Source organism: Trachypithecus francoisi, unplaced genomic scaffold (genome assembly GCF_009764315.1).
Source record: "Trachypithecus francoisi isolate TF-2019V2 unplaced genomic scaffold, Tfra_2.0 Lachesis_group2, whole genome shotgun sequence".
Taxonomy (NCBI): Eukaryota; Metazoa; Chordata; class Mammalia; order Primates; family Cercopithecidae; genus Trachypithecus; species Trachypithecus francoisi.
The window spans coordinates 119,177,789-119,201,561 of record NW_022681465.1 but is presented as its reverse complement, the minus strand read 5'-3'; the positions used below and the strand labels follow the sequence as shown (position 1 = coordinate 119,201,561).

The window sequence follows — 23,773 nt, the reverse complement described above, 5'->3', positions numbered from 1 at the left end:
TCTCTCTTCCTAGTGCCAACTCCCCAGTGCTCATCGGAGAGTCCTCATCATTTGGGTGCCTACCATCTGTTTAATAGACATGGTAGAAGTCTTGGTTTCTGCAATTTCTAGAGTGAAATTTAGGACAAAGCAATCTCCTTGCAAATATTCAGCATGCAGCTTCTCTTCAGGGAAGTGATGAAGTGATGTGTCTGCCAACGTGTATACTCAGTTGAAAATGATCAGATAGAAGGCTTTGTGACACAGCCCCTGATGTCAGAGCAACCTCTGAAAACTCATAAAAACATCGATTGCATAAACTCTTTTTGGAATGTTCAGGACCATAACTGAGGACAATACTAATTCTTCGGGAAGAGTTTAATGTAGCAGATTTCTACATCTCACGACATTTTTGTGTTTTAACCTAAGTGTAGGTTTTGCTTGTTTGTCTAATGTCTGATTATCAAATGAATACGGAGATCTAAATCTTTGTATAATATCTTGGTCTATTTCTGTGAGCTAGATTCCCAGATGTGGAATAATCCCGAGTCAAAGGATATGAACATTTTTAAGGCTCTTGATCTGCATTGCCAAATTGCTTTGCAAAAAAGATTGAACCAATTTACACTCCCACCAGCAGTGTATGAGAATATATTTAAATGCAAATCCCAAGCTGCAGAACATCTCTTTCTTAGGTATTTCAACTTAAATTTTTTTTTTTCGTGCTAAGCAAAAGCTGACCCAGGATGTTAAAAAAAGAAAGTCTGACATAAAAATGGAGCAGATAGTTAAAACAGCTTCTTAGGCAGAAATAAGCTTTAGAAAGGCCCAAGCAGGATGATAAAAATTTTAAGGCATCATAGCACGAAGCACAGTTCTAAAGGGACCATTAACAGTTTGGCTGAGATTGGAAAAGTAACCGCCAAGAATGCTGGGCGTGGTCAATGCCCCAAATTCTAGACTAGAAAACGCAGGGTGTTTCACTCATTTACACTTCACTTTCGCCTAAGGACGATTTAAGATACCCAAAGGCAGGATCTTGATAAGTAGTATTGTTTGAATCAGTAATCCCGTGAAAATGAAAGAAACCCACGCCCCCTGAACTAAGGTCAGCGTTTATCTCTTCTTTCCAGGCGTTCCATCAGGACGCCTCGCCTCTAATCTCAGTTCGGTTTGCCACAACTACTGCCTCCACCCCTAATAATGGGGTCCCATGATTTTAGGGAAGACACGGATGGGCAGACAAGAGGAAGCCCAGATTCGGGGTACCAACCCACAGAGCGCCATACAAATCCAAAAAGTGCTGGGACCTCAACGTTCGGCCAGGACACCCTTCCCCGAGCCCCCGTTATTTGGGAAACCGCCCCGTCCCCGCCTGCGAGTCTTCCACGACTACTTCTCGGTTCCCCCGTGCTACCCGCTTCTATCAGCAAGAAGAAGCCGACGGCCGAGGAGCCAGGAACTCGATTTCGCCCCTTCCCACTCCTCTTTTCTCACTTTTGTTCGGCTTTTCCTGCTTTCCCTCCCTTCTCTCCTTTCTTCTTCGTGTCCTCCCTCTCTCCTCCTCCCCTCGCCTCGTCCTCCCCCAACCGAGCCTCCTGCGTCCCCTCCCCCGCCTCACCCTCGCCCCGCTCCTCTCGCAGCCCCGCCCTCAGCCAATCAGAGCGCGGCCTCCGGTGGCCCCGCCCTTCCCCGGCGATTCCGGGCGGGCCGGGCCGAGCCCAGGCCGTGGGTGCGGAGGGCGGCGCCGCGGGGCGGGGGCCGATGGGTCCTGGCTGACTGGAGGCGCCGGCGCGGGGCTCGCCTGGACGCGGGTGTGCGGGGCTGTGAGGGGGCGAGGCGGGCGCTGCGGCCCGCCCGGGATGGGCCAGCCCTGGCCTGGCGGGGCTGAGCCGAAGGCGAGGGCGACGCGCGGGCCAGGCCTGCCGAGCGGGCGGCCCGGGGGCTGAGGTAGAAGTGGGCGCGGAGGAAGGGGCCGAGCCAAGGCGGTGGGTGGAGCGGCGAGGGGGGCGGAGGCTGGGCCGCGGCGGGCAAGCGGAGCGGCGCGCCTGTCCGGAGCTCGGCGGTGGCGCCGGAGGAGGCTGCGGCGGCGGCGGCGGCGGCGGCCCGGACGAGCGTCCGGAGGTGGCGGACGAGGCGCCGGGGGCCCCCATGGGCGGGTGTGTGGGCGCCCAGCACGACTCCTCGGGCAGCCTCAACGAGAACTCGGAGGGCACCGGAGGTAGGTGAGCGCCAGGGGGCAGCCTCGGCCCCCCATTGTTCCCGGCCAGGCCCGGCCACCTGTCCCGACCCCCGCGGGCCGCGCCGGGCCCCCGCGCCCCTTTGTCATCCCCTCTTCTACGTCATTCCCCGCGCTCCGCTTCCGGCTGCCCTGCCGGCCGCGGGGATCGCCTCTTCCCGCCCCAGCTGCGAAGAAAAGTCCTCTGAGCGCCGGGGACGTAGCCCTCGGCCTCGCCGACCGGTCCGCTCAGCTCGGGGAAGTCGGACCCGAAGCTGCCCTTCTGGCCACCTCACTGCCTCTCCAGCCCGTTTAATTATTGAGGAACAGGATGGCGGCGCCGGGGTTGCGGAAAAGCGAATTGATGGCGGGGGGAGGGAGCTTGATGCGTTCCCTCCGACGGGCCCCGCCACATCTTTCCGCACCCTTCCTTGTTCAGTGGAGTTGGCTGGTCTCAGCTTTCCTGAGTTTCAGATGACAGCTGCCCCGGTTGGTTCCAAATTGGCCATTTAAACCCGCGAGTTTCAGGAGCTCGACTAGGGGAGACTCCAGGGGCCGCAGGCATTGTATTAAGGAGGGGAGGGGAAACGGTCTTCCCGGGTAAAACGTGGCTTCTTGCTAGAGCTTGGGGGTGTTAGGCCGGTGTGCTGTCGGGTTGGGCTAATCAAATTCCCATCTGTCTTACGTAGAAGGAAAATTATGTAGGATAAAAGTACAAATGCATTTGGACTCCGACTTACCCCAGTAAGATCAGTACTTTAAAAGTTTTCTAACACGGGAACGCACATCTACTTTATAGTAAAAGCGTACTGAGGATAGGTATTTTAATTCAATCAGTAGTAGTTATAGTATGGCAGTATAATAAAATTAATTCTACTTTTATTTGACCTTTGGTTACGTCCATTCTGTAAAATATTTTAGTTATAAACAGCCTTTAGGCAAAGATGATAGCGTTGGTTTGATTTTTGACCTAATGTTAGCTGCCTTAAAATGTGCATGTTTGTAAATTTTTAAATTGTTTGGGTATGGGAGGGTTTACAACTTTTTCTTTTTTTTTTTTTTTTTTTTTTTTTTTTTTTGAGACGGAGTCTTGCTCTGTCGCCCAGGCTGGAGTGCAGTGGCCAGATCTCAGCTCACTGCAAGCTCCGCCTCCCGGGTTCACGCTATTCTCCTGCCTCAGCCTCCCGAGTAGCTGGGACTACAGGCGCCGCCGCCTCGCCCGGCTAGTTTTTTGGATTTTTAGTAGAGATGGGGTTCACCGTGTTAGCCAGGATGGTCTCGATCTCCTGACCTCGTGATCCGCCCGTCTCGGCCTCCCAAAGTGCTGGGATTACAGGCTTGAGCCACCGCGCCCGGCCTACAACTTTTTCTTAACATACTGACATTTAGACCAGTTGCTTGCCATGTCTCTTAGGCTCTCTTCACAAACCATGTACACCTAAGTTTTTTGACTGATGGATTTCCTGGCTTCCATTATGGTTAGCCATGCCACTTTATTAAAATCTATGGGTATCCTGTATGACTAAATCCTGGGTAAATAACTTGAGAACTCAGTGACAGTTGTCTTGAAAAAGTCCATGAAAATACTACTTTATAGTGTATTTTATGTCGTAGCATTATTACTGGCACATTGAGATCCTCAGTGACAATAAAGCAGGAAGATAAAAAGGGCATGATTTAAAACAGCCTTGGGTTAAGGTCAAATTGGGGGTCAAAATGAATCTTCCTCTAATTGTGGTGATCATTAATGGTTCTGAAATAGTATTTGTTATAGCTAGTGTTTGGTTTTAATTAATTTTGTTCACACTCATTTTAATATTGTCATAAGCATTTTGCTCTTCTCCGTAATGCATGTGGATTAATTTATTTAAGCCTTTTGGTAGTGTGACTTATGACCAGACAGGCATTATTAATATGGACTTTAAAAAGCGTGAAATCTTAGCTTTGGGTGATTTATTACCAGTGGTATCCAGTTAGATAGCTATAGTATCAGTTTCTTTGAGGACTGAGTTCTCTGGACCATAAGCTGTGCTATACATAAAGTTTAGAAAAAGGAACATCAGCCACCAAACATCTTTATATTCTTTTGGAGAGAGGGCATGGGCCCTGATGTAACTGGGGTCGGGAAAGAGGCTCTTGGGCTAAAGGATTATTTCTGGAATTTGATTATGGACGCTTTTATTCTCCATTATCGTCGTGATAATTAAGAGTTAATTGTGGTTTAATGAAATTAACTCAGGTGTGTTGCAGGTTAACATATAAAAAAAATATTGCTTATTAAGTAGATTGTTGGGAAGGGAAAGACTTTTTCCTGAGGATGTTGGCACAGATCCCTAGCTTTTCAAACATACTGTCGTAGTGAGTTAGGTTTGGGGGGGTTGTGGGGAGCTTGGTTTGGTTTCTCCAGACAGGTTCTTGCTTTGTCGCCCAAGCTGGAGTGCAGTGGCACAAGCACAGCTCACTGCAGCCTTGACCTCCCTGGTACAAGTGATCCTTGTACCTCAGCCCCCTGAGTAACTGGGACCATGAGGTGCATTCCACCACAGCCGGCTCATTTTCTTAAAATTTTTAGTAGAGGCGGGTTTTGCCGTGCTTTTAATCTGAATGTATTTGGTTATGAAAATTGTTGTATCAACATGGAGTCTTCACATGCTTCTTATAACGGGTTTAAACTTTTCATGACAGATTTAATTACATTCACCAACCAGGCGGGGTGGCTCATGCCTGTAATCCCAGCACTTTGGGATGCTGAGGCGGGAGGATTGCTTGAGCCCAGGAGTTGGAGACCAGCCCAGGCAGCATAGTGAGACTCTGTCTTTAAAAAAATAAACAAAATAATTACATTCACAGGGTTGTGCAAACATCACCATTTTGGAATAGCCTGACCCTTTCTAAATATCAGCCAGCCTTAGTAAGAAAAAGATTTTTTAAAAAGTCTTTTGACCATTTGAAATACTATACTTTCCTTTTTCCCTCTGAATCCATCTCTTATATATGCAAGTAAGTATGTATATATCAATAAAAGCTTCCTCATTAGGTGTATTACTTCTTTGAAGGAATTTGGGAGATTTTTATAAGAGACTAGAATATGGAAGTGGCTTAATTCACATTCTAGGCTTTGCATTATCTGTTGTTTTGGAATTAATTGTTGTATTTTCCTCTGGCATATACCTTGCCTAGAATTTAGTTCTTGAGCTCCAGCTACTTAGGCTTTTTTTAAATAAAAAAAAATTTATTTTATATTTTGTTATTGAGATAGGGTCTTGCTCTGTCATCCAGGTTGAAGTACTGTGGCATGATTATAGATTACTGCAGCCTTGAACTCTTGGGCACAGGCAGTCCTCTGGTCTCAGCCACTTGAGTAGTTAGGCTGCTTTTTTTTTTTTTTTTTCCAGATGCAGTCTTGCTGTGTTGCCCAGGCTAGAGTGCAGTGGCACGGTCTCCGCTCACTGCAGCCTCTGCCTCCCAGGTTCAAGAGATTCTCCTACCTCAGCCTCAGGAGTAGCTGGGATTACAGGTGCCCACCACCACATCCAGCTACTTTTTTTGTATTTTTAGTAGAGATGGGATTTCACCATGTTGGCCTGGCTGGTCTTGAACTCCTGATCTTTAATTAATCTGCCTGCCTATGCTTTCCAAAGTGTTGGGATTACAGGTGTGAGCCCCTGTGCCCAGCCTGCTTTTTTTTTTTTTTTTTTAAATGCCTACTTTTAATCAAGGCAGGTATGTCATAGAAGTTATGTAAGATTATTTAACAGTTCTAAGCTTCCATGCTCCTAGAATTTCCCATTGGTTTGACTTTTTTTTTTTTGAGATATAGTTTCGCTCTTGTTGCCCAGACCGGAGTGCAGTGGTGTGATCTTGGCTCACTGCAACCTCCACCTCCCTGGTTCAAGCAGTTCTGCCTCAGCCTCCCAAATAGCTGGCATTACAGGCGTGCACCACCATGCCTGGCTAGTTTCATATTTTTAGTGGAGACAGGGTTTCACCTTGTTGGTCAGGCTGGTCTTGAACTCCTGACCTCAAGTGATCCACCCTCCTCGGCCTCCCAAAGTGCTGGGATCACAGGCATGAGCCACCTTGCCCAGCCTGTTTTGACATGTTTAGACATTCTGTTTGGTTCTCCGTCTTACTATAATGACACTGTGATGCTGGAGTCGGCACTTAGGACCTCTAGACAAGCCTTTAGCCATGGCATTTGCTTAGGAATTAAATCCTTTATGATTTTTTAAAATAAATATGTGGGCAGAAAATCCAATAAACTTGTATTAATTGAAGACAGCTAACAAGCTTTTCTTTTTTTTACCTCTTGAATGAAAGTATAGTAATGTACAAAGTAACTTCTCACCTTCTGAGTGTGTCATTTATTTTGTACGTTTAGTGCTGTCCTAAGAGAACTGACCGTGGTGGTCACAAGTTTTCAGGTTTACAGAGAATAACTGAATGCTGGACATTCATTCCTTTAGTCTGTATTCCAGAATGTCTTGAGAACATCACGGAGTTCTTTCAGATACCTTATAGCAACCTTACACCTACTCAATGAGCAACAATGGTTTTTGAATAGCATCTACCATTTATCCAGTATTTATTATGTAACAGGTCCTAACAACCCTATGAGGTGAATAGTATCTCTGTTTCACAGATAAAGATTGAAGCCTAGAGCTATTATTCGGTTAGAGCAAAAATGATTTTGTTCCTTGCCATTACTTTTAATGGCAAAAACCGCAATTACTTTTGCGCCAACCTTTAATAACTTGCTCATCATCACATAGCTTATAACTGGCAGTCAGAGCTTAAACCCAGAGCTGCTATAAAGAATGCTAGTTAGGCTGGGTGCGGTGGCTCAAGCCTGTAATCCCAGCACTTTGGGAGGCCGAGACGGGCGGATCATGAGGTCAGGAGATCGAGACCATCCTGGCGAACACGGTGAAACCCCGTCTCTACTAAAAAAATTCAAAAAACTAGCCGGGCGAGGTGGCAGGCGCCTGTAGTCCCAGCTACTCGGGAGGCTGAGGCAGGAGAATGGCGTGAACCTGGGAGGCTGAGCTTGCAGTGAGCCGAGATTGCGCCACTGTACTCCAGCCTGGGCGACAGAGCGAGACTCCGTCTCAAAAAAAAAAAAAAAAAAAAGAATGCTAGTTTTCTGTTTTTTCTCTAGTTTACTTTTTTAAAATTGTGGCAAAATTGGCCAGGCCCAGTAGCTCACGCCTGTAATCCCACCACATTGGGAAGCCAATGCAGGCAGATCACTTGAGGTCAGGAGTTCAAGACCAGCCTGGCCAACATGGAGAAACCCCATCTCTACTGAAAATATAAAAATTAGCCAGGCATGGTGGCAAGTGCCTGTAATCCCAGCTACTCAGGAGGCTAAGGCAGGAGAATTGCTTGAACATGGGAGGCAGAGGTTGCAGTGAGCCAGGATCATGCCATTGCACTCCAGCCTGGGTGACAGAGCGAGACTCCATCTCAAAATAAATAAAAATAAAATTGTGGCAAAACATATAACAGAATTACCATCTCAACCATTTTTGAATGTATAATTCAGTGACATTGATTATATTCACAAAGTTATATGGTGTAGAATCATATAATATTTGCTTTTGTTTGGTTTAATTACCATAATGTCTCCCGCGTTCATCCTGTGGTAGCATCTATCCTTTTTTTGGCTAAATAATATTCCATTGTATGTATATACCGCCTTTTTTTTTTTTTTTTTTCCCTCCGCAAGGCAGAGGCCCGCTCTGGCGCCCAGGCTGGAATGCAATGGTGCAATTCCATTGTAGCTCACTGCAACCTCCACCTCCCAGGTTCAAGTGATTCTCCTGTCTCAGCCTTCCGAGTAGCTGGGATTACAGGCACGCACCACCACGCCTGGCTAATTGTTTTTTTGTATTTTTAGTAGAGACAGGGTTTCACCGTGTTGGCCAGGCTGGTCTCGAACTCCTGCCCATGTATATACCACTTTTTTTTTTTTTTATCCATTCATCTGTTGATGGACATTTGGGCTGCTTCCACATTTTGGTGTGAATGATGCAGCTCTGAACTTTGGTGTACAAGTATCTGTTTTCAGTCTCTGTTTCCGGTTCTTTCAGCTGTATAGGAGTGGAATTGATGGATCATATGGTAATTCTGTGTTTACCTTTTTGAGAAACTACTAGATTATTTTCTACCACTTATTCTTACCAGCAATGTATGATGGTTCCAGTTTCTCTGTATTTTCACCATCACTTTTTTTTTTTTTTTGAGATGGAGACTCGCTCTGTCGCCCAGGCTAGAGTGCAGTGGCCGGATCTCAGCTCACTGCAAGCTCCGCCTCCCGGGTTCCTGCCATTCTCCTGCCTCAGCCTCCGGAGTAGGTGGGACTACAGGCGCCCGCCACCGCGCCCCGCTAGTTTTTTGTATTTTTTTAGTAGAGACGGGGTTTCACCGTATTAGCCAGGATGGTCTCGATCTCCTGACCTCGTGATCCGCCCGTCTCGGCCTCCCAAAGTGCTGGGATTACAGGCTTGAGCCACTGCGCCCGGCACCATCACTTGTTATATTCCATTTTTTAAGTTACAGCAATTCTGAAGTAGTATCTCGTAGTTTGATTTGCATTTTCCTGATGAGTAGTGGTGTTGAGCGCCTCTTTTCATGTCCATTTATACATCATCCCTGGAAAAATATTTATTTATGCTCTTTGCTCATTTTTTGAGTTGTTTCGCTTTTTTTTTTTTTTTTGGAGTTGTAAGAGTTTTATGTATCTTGGATATTGAACCCTTATCAAATATATGATTTGCAGATATTTTCCCCCATTCTGTGAGTTGTCTTTTCATTCTCTTGATGGTGTCTTTTCATGTACAAAGGTTTGTTGTTGTTGTTTTTTAATAGAGTCTCACTCTTATTACCCATGGTGGAGTGCAGTGGTGTAATCATGGCCTACTGCAGCCTTAACCTCCTGGGCTTAGCCAATCTTCCTGGTTCAGCCTCCTGAGTAACTGGGACCACAGGTGTGCACTACCACAGCTAGCTAATTTTAAAATTTTTTGTAGAGACAGGGTCTTCCTGTGTTGTTGAGGCTGGTCTCAAACTCCCAGACTTAAGTGATCCTCCCTCCTTGACCTCCCAAAATGCTGGGATTACAGGCGTGAGCCACTGTGCATCACCTGAAGTTTGTAATTTTAATGATGTTCTATTTATCTATTTTTTCTTCTGTTGCTTGTGCTTCTAGTTTCAGTTTTAAATATAAAGTAACCTTTCACTGATGTATATAGAATAGAGCTATAGCCAATAATTTGCAAATCTCACAGCTAACATTTGCTTTCTCAACAAGAAGTAGAAAACTTTTATTTCCTCTGTCTGATCTGATTGGATCTGATGAAAGGTTATTAGCAGTGAAATGGTTCATAAAAGTCGACAATTCAGTTAACAGGGTAGCTAAAAAAGAAAAAAAGTTGACAAAAGTAATTCATGAATGTACTTTGTCTTTTTGTTCCCATTTTTGTTTGTTTGTTTGTTTGTTTTGAGACAGAATCTGCTCTGTCACCCAGGCTGGTGTACAGTGGCATTATCTCGGCTTACTGCAGTTTCCGCCTCCCAGGTTGAAGCGATTCTCCTGCCTCAGCCTCCCAAGTAGCTGGGATTACAAGTGCGCACTACCACGCCTGGCTAATTTTTGTATGTTTAGTAGAGACAGGGTTTCACTATGTTGGCTAGACTGATCTCGAACTCCTGACCTCAAGTGATCCCCCACCTCAGCCTCTCAAAGTGCTGGAATTACAGATGTGAGCCACTGTGTCCGGCCATTTGTTTCCTTTTTTTGTCTTCTCCCTTCCCTCCCTCCCTTCTCTCCCCCTTTCTCTTTCTTCCCTCTTTCCCTCCCTCCCTTTCTTTGTCTCTGCACCCAATAATGAACCTTAAAAATGAAAGCATCTGTCCTAAGAGAACATAATGCAACTGGCCCACATGTACGGGGTCAGAAGTCTTGGGGGACTGATCTTCACCCCAGTTGATTATCTAGCTCAGTTTGTAAACTGATAGTACATGAGTCACATCCAGTCAACAAACATGCTTTATTTGGCCTGTATAATGTTTTTTAAAAACATACCAGATAGAAGAATGATTATGAAGTAAAGCTTGGACGTGGTTGTAAATAATACATGCGTGGGGTAATGGTTGATAAAGTGGCTGCTTTGGCTTGAGCAGTGTGTGTGAGAGAAAATGATGGAGAAACTGGGCAGGTATTGAGTAGGATGTTACTGTGGACTCCTGAAGAGAAGAGCTTATCATCTGATGAAAGGGGTGTACTGACTGCTAAATATCATTCACTAAATATTAGTTGAACCACTGTTATGTACTGGTTACTGGGATTACAACAGAGGGAAAAAAGGAATTTACAATTTAGTACTTTGCTGCTCAAAAAGTTTTGTCTCTGGATCAGCAATATTGGCATCACCTTGGCAGCATGTTAGATGTTCAGAGCCTCAAACCCCACCTTAGACCTACAGAATCTGCATTTTCACAAGATTCTCAAGTGATTTCCTATGTACATTAATGTTTGAGAAGCACTGGTATAGGATTGCCTAAAGTGGGAAGAGACTAGGGCGAGGAACCCATCAGGGAAAAAAATAGCATGAGTTGGTGATTTATTGGATGTAGGGATACAGAAGAGAAAAAGAGAAGTAAAATAATACGACGTTTGTGAACCTGAGTGACCAGGAATATTGAGGTAGCTTGGCAGATTTTGGGGAATAAGAAAGATAGCTGGGAGAAGCCCTGGTTTAGCATTCAGTATATGTTAAGGTATAGGTGACAGAAGAATATTTAAGTGGAGTCACCATTTAGTGTGGCACGGAAATTTAGATAGGGAACTCCTAGATGCTTAGGGCTATGATTGTGGATTTTGGGATCAGCTGGGGTGAGTTGACTGAAGGTGTAAAAGTGAATGACTGCCAATAAGTAAGTGAAAGAGGAGAAGAATACTAAGAATTGAGTCATAAGAGTTTCATAAAGGGTGAAGCAATAAGAAAATCACCTCTAATCAGGCCTGACACATAGTAAGTAGGTATTTAGTATACTGAATTTTGTTGAATTGGGAAGTAGGGAAGCAGGTCTCTGCTTGTAAAACTAATCTGGTTGCATTTAGAACAGATCATTCTTGTAATTTCAGAAAATAATTTGGTTCAGTAACTTGGTTCTAGCTGTGGTGTGATATAGTTTGACTGTGTTCCCACCCAAATCTCATCCTGAATTGTAGTTTTCATAATCTCCACGTGTCATAGGAGAGACCCGGTGGGAGGTAATTGAATCATGGGGGTGGTTACCTCCATGCTGTTCTTGAGATAGTGAGTGAGTTCTCACAAGATCTGGTTTTTTAAGGGGCTTTTCCCCGTTTCGCTGGGCACTTCTTCCTCCTGCCATGTGAACAAGGACGTGTTTGCTGCCCCTTCTACCGTGATTGTAAGTTTCCATAGGCCTCCCCAGCCCTGCGGAACTGTGAGTCAATTAAACCTCTTTCCTTTATAAATTACCCAGTCTCAGGCAGTTCTTTATAGTAGCATGAGAACGGACTAATACATGATGTTTGCAAAAATTCTAGCTGTAGTTTGTTACTCATATCCTAAAACAAGGTAGATTTCTTGGGTATACAATTCCAGAATATACCAGTAGCCCTTTTGAGGTTGGTGTGGTTCAGGACAAACACATCCTCTATAAGACTTTCTTCACCAAGAATGTCGTGTGTACTTCTTTCTTATGCATTTTCAGTGTCCATTATATTCTACACATCATCTAACTGGTTTATTGAATTTTCTTATGCTTCTGTTCTTTGAGTTGTACCAATAGTAAAGAGTAAAACAGCCAGGTGCAGTGGCTGACACCTGTAATCCCAGCACTTTGGGAGGCTGAGGTTGGCAGATCATGAGGTCAGGAGATCAAGACCATCCTGGCCAACATGGTGAAACCTTGTCTCTACTAAAAATACAAAAATTAGCTAGGCATGGTTGCACGTGCGTATAGTCCTACCTACTCAGGAGGCTGAGGCAGGATAATCACTTGAACTTGGGAGGTGGAGGTTGCAGTTAGCTGAGATTGCGCCACTGTACTCCAAACCTGGCGACACAGCGAGACGCCATCTCAAAAAAAAAAAAAAGGTAAAGCAAAATTGAGCGTGAGGAGGACTGAAGATTTAGTCTCCTTTTACCCCTAGTGTGACAGTGGAAGTAAAAATCCTTCGTATTTTCTGGGTCGGTGAACTCCGGGGCTTTATGAGAGAGGTGCCTAAAATTTCATACCACTTTGGCAAGAGACTTTTAGGGTATTTACTTGATAGAAAGCAGAAGGCAGCAAATTTTACTAGGATAAGTGGAGTTGTGGGGAGGGGACCAAAAGGAAAATGGGCAGCAAGAAGACACAGGTTGAAAATACAGTGGTACTCTGGGTAGGCAGGTCTGTCAGGTATGGGAACTTAATATATAGGTCAAAGAAGCTACAGTTGGAAAATATTGGACATGGGGAGAGCTGAATGCTCTTTGGGAAAAGTTTTAGCACTAGTGTTTACATTAAAAACTGACATGGGCCATTGTAGCTGCTCCCTGATCGTCTACCTTCCATTGGGCTAGTCCCACTCCATATTCAATTTTCTATCAATAAAGGATTGGAATTTATGTTGGAAGTTTTTTTTGTTTTGTTTTGTTTTTGAGAGGAAGTCTGTTGCCCAGGCTGGAGTGCAGTGGCAGGATCTTGGCTCACTGCAACCTCTGCCTCCCAGGTTCAAGCGATTCTCCTGCCTCAGCCTCTGAAATAGCTGGGATTTCAGGCACCCGCCACCGTACCTGGCTAATTTTTGTATTTTTAGTAGAGATGGGGTTTTACCATGTTGGCCAGGCTGGTCTCGAATTCCTAACCTCAGGTGATCCGCCCGCCTCGGCCTCCCAAAGTGCTGGGATTACAGGCGTGAGCCACCGTGCCCAGCCAGAAGGCATTTTTAAAGAAGAATCTTGCAGTGGACATTATGTGAAGATTTTTTTCATCTCTAATTTAAATTTATTTAGGAATCAGTTATTAGTGCTGCATTTTATGGACAGAAACTTTAATCCATTAGACATGATAGCAATTTTTATTCTTCTGACTTTTGATAGCCCTAGTCTATAATGCCTCTTCTTTGGACAGATTTTAATAGATAGGTTTTATTTTTAAATCTGCCTGATTTTCTTACTGTATATGCAAAGCTGTGGCAGTACCTTGTTAGTACTCATTTACCCAGGTGAGTCCTCTAATGGGAATGATTATTGAGTATTAAATCACTAGAAACAAAATTTTGCCTTTACATTGATGCATTTATCTCTTGTGGCTTTTGACCAAAACACATTCTTACCTTGTTGCAGGAAAACATCAGGTTTATTTAGTTTAAGCAACATGATCAAATTAACTGGACATGATCAATTTGCTGATTTAATGATTCTCATTTTTTCCTTACTGCAGACCACCTGAGTGATTATCTTCATTTGGGGGGCCACTGCACCTGATTCTCCTCATGCCCCTCCTCATCCCTCGCATCTTTCCGCTTCTGCTTATCTGGCAGAACTAGGCTGCCAGCAAGCTTTTTCTTGAGTCACTGGTAGTTCAAGGACCATAGGATGAGACTTTACTAATTCATATGTACTTAAAGATGCATGTGTGTTGGCCAGGAATAATCAGCATGTATTTGTCTTGCATCAGCTACTTTGACATGCCATCAGCAAGAATCGAGTTTGGTTTTTAATATATCCGTATATTGAGCTGAGCAGTTAAATACTGCTGAGTGTACATTGGGTGTTGTGATGCCATATTTTTGCATGTTTGCAGTGAAACTTAGAAGTTTCCATTATTGCTCTGTTTTCTGAAGTGGAATTTCTGTTGAAGTTAGACATCTAAGAAAAATGAAATATTTACATGTGAAAATCATTCTAAATGAATTTTATTTGAGTGTGAGGTCATAATTATATTTACATTTGCTCAAAACTTGACTAAGTAATTAATTAGTGACTATTGGGCTTTTCTGATTGAGTTCTTACCCTCACAGTAAAACCTTTAATTTTTTTTGCATTTATTGTAGTGGGCTTTTAGGTATAAGCAAGGTCAGACTATTTCTTTGCATTGGTTCGTAGTTTCCATGCTTGTGGGCTGTGTGACAGTATCAAAGGAGTGGAGTAACAAATAGTTCAGTTCATTTAGTTATGAATCTGCCTTCAACTTAGGGCAACCACTTTATTTCTTAAGTGAGTTAAGATGCTTCTTCCTGAAACTTTAAAAAATAGTCTCCATTATTCCAACTCCCAGCACTTGACCCTAGCTGTAATTAGAGATATAAATAAGGCCTACTGTGTGATATTAAGTACCTTATGGCCTACTGGCGGAATCATACATTTAGGTAGAACTTAGGTGAAGTTTAAAAAGTCTCTACAGCAATCAGTATATTATATAAGTTCAAGGAGGAGTGGGGAGCAGGGTCAGAAACCGTCACTGAAACAGTAATACAAGAAGTTGGTCTTTTTTTTGTTTTTTGAAATGGAGTCTAGCTCTGTCGCCCAGGCTGGAGTGCAGTGACGCAATCTCGGCTCACTGCAAGCTCCGCCTCCCGGGGTTACGCCAGTCTCCTGCCTCAGCCTCCCGAGTAGCTGGGACTACAGGTGCCCACCACCACGCCCGGCTAATTTTTTGTATTTTTAGTAGAGACAGGGTTTCACTGTGTTAGCCAGGATGGTCTTGATCTTCTGACCTTGTGATCCACCTGCCTCGGCCTCCCAAAGTGCTGAGATTACAGGTGTGAGCTACCTCGCCCAGCCCAAGAAATTGGTCTTAAAAGAGGATTAGATGAAGAAAAGGCAGAGAAGGGCATCATTCTGTATGTAGAGGAAATTACTTGTACAGAGATAGCATTAAAAAAAAAGTAGTATTTAGGTGGATTGCTAAGAAGCTTATAGAGGAGATAGATGAAGTGTGAAGTTATTAAGATATGTTATTAGATTTGGGAAGGCAGGATTGCCATAATCAGACCAAGTTGTGAGACTATATTATAGGTGATATTAGTTAAGTGGTTTAAAATTTTTGTTTTTTGTGCTTGTAACAGACAATTCCCATGTAATGCTGCATTTTGCAAGGTTATTTTATATAAAATTCTAATGTACTAGGTTATTATAGTCTAGCAGATTTTTATTCTGTTACAATTTTAATGCTACAGGTTGGACACCCCTAATCCAAAATTAGAGGATTTCAGGTTTTCAGATTAGGGATACTCACTATGTGTGCTGCAAGTATTCAAATCTGAAAAACTCTAAAATTCTAGGCTGGGCGCGGTGGCTCACGCCTGTAATCCCAGCACTTTGGGAGGCCGAAGTGGGCGGATCACGAGGTCAGGAGATCGAGACCATCCTGGTGAACATGGTGAAACCCCGTCTTTTACTAAAATACAAAAAAATTAGCCTGGCGTGGTGGTGGGCGCCTGTAGGCCCAGCTACTTGGGAGGCTGAGGCAAGGGAATCTGTTGAACCTGGGAGGCAGAGGTTGAAGAGCCGAGGTCACGCCATTGCACTCCAGCCTGGGCAACAAGAGCAAAACTCCATCTCAAAAAAAAAAAATCTAAAATACTCAGAACTTTTGAATAAGAGCTACTCAATCTGGGTTATCACAGATTAAGCATAAGAAATGTATTTAAATTAAAAATTAGGGCAGGTGGTGGCTGTGCCTGTAGTCCCAGCTACTTGTGAGGCTGAGGTGGGAGGATCTGTTTGAGCCCATGAGTTCAAGGCTGCAATGAGCCGTGATTGTGCCATTGCACTCCAGCCTGGGTGACAGAGCAAGACTCTGACTCTTTTTTTTTTTTTTTTTAATTGAGACAGTCTTGCTCTGTCGCCCAGGCTGGAGTGCAATGACGCAATCTTGGCTCACTGCAACTTTCGCCTCCTGGGTTCAAGTGATTCTCCTGCCTCAGCCTCCTGAGTAGCTGGGATTACAGGCATGCACCACCATGCCCAGCTAATTTTTTGTATTTTTAGTAGAGATGGGGTTTCACCATGTTGACCAGGCTGGTCTGGAACTCCTGACCTCGTGATCTGCCTGCCTCGGCCTCCCAAAGTGCTGGGATTACAGGCGTGAGCCACCGTGCCTGGCCTACCCTGACTCTAAAAAAAAAAGTGTGTTTAACTTTTTTTTTTTACATGCACTTGTATGTTTGTTACAGAATTAGTCTGTGTCTCTTAAGTCCCAATTTTCTGGCATATGGAAAGAGTTTGGTCTAAGATTCTTCAGAGCACTTGGGTTTTAATCTTGTTATGAAAAGAGGCCTCCATTAGCTGTGTTCGACTCAATTTCTTTCATTGTTGAAAGGAGTGGATGGATTAGACCATCTTTACCAAGGTTACATCTAATTCTTTTTTACAAACTTTTAATTTTTTTTTTTTTTTTTTACTCTTTTGAGACAGGGCCTCACTCTGTTGCCCAGACTGGAGCGCAGTGGTGCGATCTCGGCTCACTGCAACCTTAGCCTCCCGAGGAGCTAGGATTACAGGCACACGCCACTACCACCCGGCTAATTTTTGTATTTTTCGTAGAAATGGGGTTTCACCATGTCAGCCAGGCTGGTCTCCAACTCCTAACCTCAAGTGATCCACCCGCCTTGGCCTCCCAAAGTGCTGGGATTACAGGCATGAGCCACCCCACCCCGCCCAAACTTTTTAAATGACAATTTTCAAACATACTGAAAAGTTGGAAGACTAGTACAGAAACACTTGAACGCCTGTCACCTATATTAAACAAATGATATTTTGTCATATTTATATATCTTTTTTGATATATATTCCTTTGTACATCTCTTTTTTTTGCACTTAACTGTTCGCAAGTATAGACATTATGACACTTCAACATGAATCTCTTAAAAATAAAGCTGTTCGGCCGGGCGCGGTGGCTCAAGCCTGTAATCCCAGCACTTTGGGAGGCCGAGACGGGCGGATCACGAGGTCAGGAGATCGAGACCATCCTGGCTAACACGGTAAAACCCCGTCTCTACTAAAAATACAAAAAAAAAAAACTAGCTGGGCGAGGTGGCGGGCGCCTGTAGTCCCAGCTGCTCGGGAGGCTGAGGCAGGAGAATGGCGTGAACCCGGGAGGCGGAGCTTGCAGTGAGCTGAGATCCGGCCACTGCACTCCAGTCCAGGCGACAGAGCGAGACACCGCCTCAAAAAAAAAAAAAAAAAAAAAAAAATAAAGCTGTTCTCCTACATAACTACAGTTCCATCACTGCTAAGAAGGATTAACTATTATATCTTCATGTCCTCTGAGATCGAGTCCATAGTCCAAATCCCTTAATTGTCCTCTAAATGTCTTTTATGGCTGGGCGCGGTGGCTCACGCCTGTAATCCTAGCACTTTGGGAGGCCAAGGCGGGCGGATCACAAGGTCAGGAGATCGAGACCATCCTGGCTAACACAGTGAAACCCTGTCTCTACTAAAAATACAAAAAATTAGCTGGGCGTGTTGGTGGATGCCTGTAGTCCCAGTTACTCGGGAGGCTGAGACAGGAGAATGGCATGAACCCGGGAGGCGGAGCTTGCAGTGAGCCGAGATCGCGTCACTGCACTCTAGCCTGGGCGACAGAGCAAGACTCCATCTCAAAAAAAAAAAAAAAAAAAAATTTTCTTTTATAACTGGGATTTTTCCCCCAATCAGATCTTATCAGCATTTAGACATTGCATTTGTCACTTCAGTCTTTTAAAATCCAGAACTACTCCTCCTCTTCGTCCCTATGACATTTTCTTTTTTTAAGATGGGGTCTCACTGTGTTGCCCAGGCTGGAGTGCAGTGGCATGATCTCAGCTCACTGCAACCTCTGCCTCCCGGGTTCAAGCAATTCTTCTGCCTCATCCTCCCAAGTAGCTGGGGAATACAGGCGCACCACCATGCCCAGGTAATTTTTGTATTTTTTGGTGGAGACGGGGTTTTACCATGTTGGTCAGGCTGGTCTTGAACTCCTGACCTCAAGTGATCTGCCGTGCCCAACTGACATTGATTTTTTGAAGAGTCTTGTAGAATGTACCACAATCTGGATTTGTTGAATGTGGCCTTGTATCATTTGATGTGTGCTCTAGCCTCTGTTTTCCCTGGAAATTAGGTAGATTTAATTCTACAGAGGATGGTTTAACTATTTTCCAGGCTGCAGTAGATCCACCCTCTTCCCACTTCTCTTTTTCTATGTTCCAACTAGGATAATCTTTCATTATTGACCAACTCTGAGCCTTTTTCTCATTTTTCTACCCATAAATAATCCTGCCATTTTCTGAACTTCCTTAATACTATTCTTATAGTACTTATCCTCCCCACTCTATTAAAAAAAAAAAAAAAATTCTATCATGGCTGTTTTTATACATTACTTATCTTCACACAATGTAAGCTGCATTGGACCTGGGGCAGAGTACTGGTTCTCTCATAATGCTTTAGGCTCAATTATCATTTGTAAGGAACACATCTTTGACTTTTTTTTTTTTTTTTTTTTTTTTGAGACGGAGTCTCGCTCTGCCGCCCAGGCTGGAGTGCAGTGGCCGGATCTCAGCTCACTGCAAGCTCCGCCTCCCGGGTTTACGCCATTCTCCTGCCTCAGCCTCCCGAGTAGCTGGGACTACAGGCGCCCACCACCTCGCCCGGCTAGTTTTTTGTATTTTTAGTAGAGACGGGGTTTCACCGTGTTCGCCAGGATGGTCTCGATCTCCTGACCTCGTGATCCGCCCGCCTCGGCCTCCCAAAGTGCTGGGATTACAGGCTTGAGCCACCGCGCCCGGCCCTTTTTTTTTTTTTTTGAGACAGAGTCTCACTCTGTCGCCCAGGCTGGAGTGCAGTGGCCGGCTCTCAGCTCACTGCAAGCTCCGCCTCCCGGGTTTACGCCATTCTCCTGCCTCAGCCTCCTGAGTAGCTGGGACTACAGGCGCCTGCCACCTCACCCGGCTAGTTTTTTTTTTTTTGTATTTTTTAGTAGAGACGGGGTTTCACCGGGTTAGCCAGGATGGTCTCGATCTCCTGACCTTGTGATCCGCCCGTCTCGGCCTCCCAAAGTGCTGGGATTACAGGCTTGAGCCACCGCGCCCAGCCCATCTTTGACTTTTTAATGGCATTGGAAAGAAAATAATATGCCCTTAATAGAAGGCTTTCTTAGTTCTAGAACAGGAGCTTTGTTAAATCAGACCATATAGTATAGTGAAAAGATCTGGGAGTCAGAAGAACCCTTGAATGCTAGTTCCACTCATCTTCCATTTCTTTATGACCTTAAACAAGTCAATTGACTTCCCAGCTTTCGTTTTTAAGTATGGTAGATGAAATCAGTAGATTCAGACGTTAGCATGGAATCTTCTTTTTTTAAAATCTGACATTGAACACTAACATATCAGCCTCACTATTTGATTTCTTTATATTTTATTTTGATGGTATGGAATCAGTAAAGTCCTGGTACACAAAAAAAATTTTTAAACCTGATTTAGAGTGTCATAAAGTTCTGTAGGAGATTTTAAGTTTGAATCACCAGCATCATCAGCTGTACTCAGAGGTTAAACACATCATGTCAAGCAGTGTTATGACTTAAGTTATATTTTCTCTTGAGTATTGTTTATTTACTTTATGTTGATGAGAGCATATACTTAGCAGATGCATCTGAGCTTGCTGTGACATTTAGTGGAACCTAGACATCCATGTACTGTGTTAATGGGCTCACTTGTACAGTTTTTACACGACTGGATGTATACATGTCTGTCTTAACAAAAGACAACATGCAGACCTGTGGTTTTCCCAGTCAGTAACACATTTGCAGGAAGTTTCCTAAATTTCATATATGCGTAAAGATGACAAGAGAAACTTCATTCCAGTGCCTTTACAATCATTTTGACCCGGTGGCATAAGCTAACATGTCTCATGATGGTCTTCATATTAGAAACTTAACATTTGTGGAACTTTTTATTGTAGTTCTTAAAAATAGCAAAAATGTGTTTTACAGAGGAATCTCAGTTATGTTGATGGATCTCTGAAGCAAGTGTTTCTTTTGTTCTCTTGGGTTCTTTGGAACCAGTTTTTAAAGTCATATGGTAAGATCCTAGGGAAAATCTTTTTTTTAAAGAGAGGGTCTCACTGTGTTACCTAGTGGAGTGCAGTGGTGTGATCAAAGTTCACTGCAGTCTCAAACTCCTGGGCGGTCAAGCAATCCTCCTGCCTCAGTCAGCCTCTAGGGTAGCTAGGATTATAGGTGCATACCACTGCACCTGGCTTTTTTCTAAAATTTCTAAATTTTTTTGTATACATGGTGTCTTGCTTTGTTGCCCAGGCTGATCTTGAGGTCCTAACTTCAAGTGATCTGCCCTGCCTGGGCCTCCCAAAGTGTTAGGATCACAGTCATGAGCTATTGCAGCCAGACAGCTTTTGGCTACTTGATGTACTGTAAGTGAAGTTGTTTGTTTATGATGTGAACCTTACCTCTTAGCCCATTTGAAGCTGGAAATGCAACTTAGCACTATTAGGCCTATTCTCCCTATCTCTCACCTGACATTACTTTTCTCCTTTCTCTCGTGGGCATAAAATATTACATCTCTTTGCCTCCATTTGGAGCAGACTTGTATTATGTTTAGCCATAGGAAATTCAGACAGGAAGTACTTCATGGAAAGGGGGCCAGTGGATGAGATGTGTTTGATGGTTTGGCTGTGGCTTGTGAAGTAGGAACCAGAATAGATGGCATGCTAAGAAGGACCTGGTAGGTAACGTCTGGTGTCTGCTCTGCTGTTGTTTTAAAAATCTGACTGTTGCTTATGAAGAATGGATTAGATTCAGATGAAACAAGTGGGATGCCGATACAGTCTTTACATCTGGTGACTCACGCATAGCTTCTTCCCATTTTAGGGCTTTCATGCTGTTCCCTTTACTTGGAATCTAAACAATGTGTGGTGCTGGCTGGGCATGGTGGCTCACGCCTGTAATCCCAGCACTTTGGGAGGCTGAGGCGGGTGAATGACCTGAGGTCAGGAGTTCAAGACCAGCCTGGCTAACACAGTGAAACCCCATCTCTACTAAAAATAGAAAAATTAGTCGGGCATGGTGGTGCATGCCTGTGATCCCAGCTACTCAGGAGGCTGAGGCAGGAGAATCACTTGAACCCAGGAGACAGAGGTTGCAGAGCCGAGATCATGCCATTGCACTCCAGTCTGGGTGACAGAGCAAGACTCTATCTCAAAAAAAAAAAAAAAAAAAAGTAGTGTTTTTGTTATAGTTCTTAAAACCAGCATGCCCCTCCCATTTGCTTTAAAAAATTGCTTTTAGAAATTATTTGTTTACTTATATGCTTTCCCATCTTCTCCCAGAATATTGTAAGCACTGTGAGGGCAAGGATTTTGTCTATTTTGTTCTTTAATATATCCCTGGTATAGTGCCTTTAATATATCTGGTATAGTGCCTAGTACATCTGCAATAAATAGTAGTTGCTTGAGTAAATAAGTGAAATAATGAATAGACAGTTGTGGCTCTTTTATCATTTGGAGAATGAAAAGTTTACTACTTGGCTTTAATTATTTCATTTGGGTTTTGGGTGAAATTATTTTATTACTGACTGGTTCCTTAGTTGTACAGAAGCCTATTATCTTTAGAGAGACTCTTCACAGTAATTAACTCAGATAGATCTTTTTTTTTTTTTTTTTTTTTTTTTTTTTTGAGACGGAGTCTTGCTCTGCCACCCAGGCTGGAGTGCAGTGGCCGGATCTCAGCTCACTGCAAGCTCCACCTCCGGGTTTACGCCATTCTCCTGCCTCAGCCTCCCGAGTAGCTGGGACTATAGGCGCCCGCCTCGTCGCCCGGCTAGTTTTTTGTATTTTGAAGTAGAGACAGGGTTTCACCGTATTAGCCAGGATGGTCTCGATCTCCTGACCTCGTGATCCGCCCGTCTCGGCCTCCCAAAGTGCTGGGATTACAGGCTTGAGCCACCGCGCCCGGCCTCAGATAGATTCTTATTTGCCTGGTGAAAGGAGGCAGTGATCTAACTTGCTTGTTAACAGCTTCCTACTTATTTTGTGTTTGTGTGTTTTATTCTGTCATCCTTAGCAAACCTTGTGGTGACCTGACTTGCTTTGGAGGTGAACAGAGGGTTAATTGCATGTATAGCCTATTCAGCCCAGTGGAATAAGGTTGCCCTTGGGCTGATCTGTACTTATGTTGAATGAAGCAGAAATTCAGGCTTCATGTGCAGCCTATACTGAGTACTGTATAAATAGGAAGTAATGACAACAACTTTTAAGAATTCTCTGAATTTTTTTTCTTTTTTTTTTTTTTTGAGATGGGATCCCCCTCTATCTTCCAGGCTGGAGTGCAGTGGCACAACCACAACTGACTGCAACCTTGACCTCCTGGGCTCAAGTCATCTTCTCACCTTAGCCTTCTGAGTGGCTGGGACTATAGGCGCATGCCACTATGCCTGGTTAATTTTTTTATTTTTTGTAGAAATGGGGGTCTCACCATGCCCAGGTTGGTTTCAAACTCCTGGGCTCAGGTGATCCTCTTGTCTTAGTCTCCCAAAGTGCTGGGATTACAGGCATGAGCCACCATGTGTGCCCAGCCCCTTGGGTTATTTTTTTAAATTTTTAATTTTTTTTCTTTTTTGAGACAGAGTCTTGCTCTGTCTCCCAGGCTGGAGTTCTGTGGCGCTCTCTTGGCTCACTGCAACCTCTGCTTCCTAGGTTCAAGTGATTCTCCTGCCTCGGCCTCCCAAGTAGCTGGGATTACAGGCGTGTGCCACCACACCTGGCTATTTTTTCGTATTTTTAGTAGAGACGGGGTTTCACCATTAGCCAGGCTGGTCTTGAACTCCTGACCTCAAGTGATCCACCTGCCTCAGCCTCCCAAAGTGCTGGGATTACAGGTGTGAGCCACCGCGCCTGGCTGGGTTGCTTTATTTTAAGCAGATATTTTAGAGGATGTTGGAGGAGGAGGAAGAGAAGAATCTGAGGACGAGTTATTGCTGGTACTGATTTTTAGAATACTTGTCGAAGCTGCAGTGAGCTGTAATTGAGCCACTGCATTTCAGCCTAGGTGATGGTAAGACCCTGTTTCAAAAAAAAAAAGTAAATAAAATACTAAAGACTAATTTTATTTCAGGGGTCAGACTTATTCATCCTTGGCCGGGTGCGGTGGCTCAAGCGTGTAATCCCAGCACTTCGGGAGGCTGAGACAGGCGGGTCACAAGGTCAGGAGATCGAGACCATCCTGGCTAACGTGGTGAAACCCCGTCTCTACTAAAAAATACAAAAAATTAGCTGGGCGTGTTGGTGGATGCCTGTAGTCCCAGCTACTTGGGAGGCTGAGGCAGGAGAATGGCGTAAACCCAGGAGGCAGAGCTTGCAGTGAGCTGAGACCCGGCCACTGCACTCCGGCCTGGGCGACAGAGCGAGACTCCGTCTCAAAAAAAAAAAAAAAAAAAAAAAAAACTCATCCTTTATCTTTTTATTTGAAACCACATTTCACCATATAAAAATTAGAGCCCAGGTGTGTTGTTGTACACCTGTAGTCTCAGCTACTCTGGAGGCTGAGGGGGAGGAGTGCTTGAGTCCA

The 23,773-nt window shown here is 44.2% G+C and overlaps 1 protein-coding gene across 5 annotated transcripts in view; it reads left to right on the top strand.

Annotated features, from left to right (window-relative positions):
* The first annotated feature begins 1,688 nt into the window (after nucleotides 1-1,688).
* Nucleotides 1,689-23,773, top strand: part of UBTD2 (ubiquitin domain containing 2) — a 78,772-nt gene continuing 56,687 nt past the window's right edge. For 4 of the 5 annotated variants that reach the window (XM_033180299.1, XM_033180301.1, XM_033180302.1 and 1 more), the window contains exon 1: nucleotides 1,689-2,200. In XM_033180299.1, the coding sequence (XP_033036190.1) occupies nucleotides 2,131-2,200 (70 nt within the window). In that variant the 5' untranslated portion in view covers nucleotides 1,689-2,130. The remainder of the gene's footprint in view (nucleotides 2,201-23,773) is intronic. The other variant, XM_033180303.1, reaches the window with a different exon arrangement.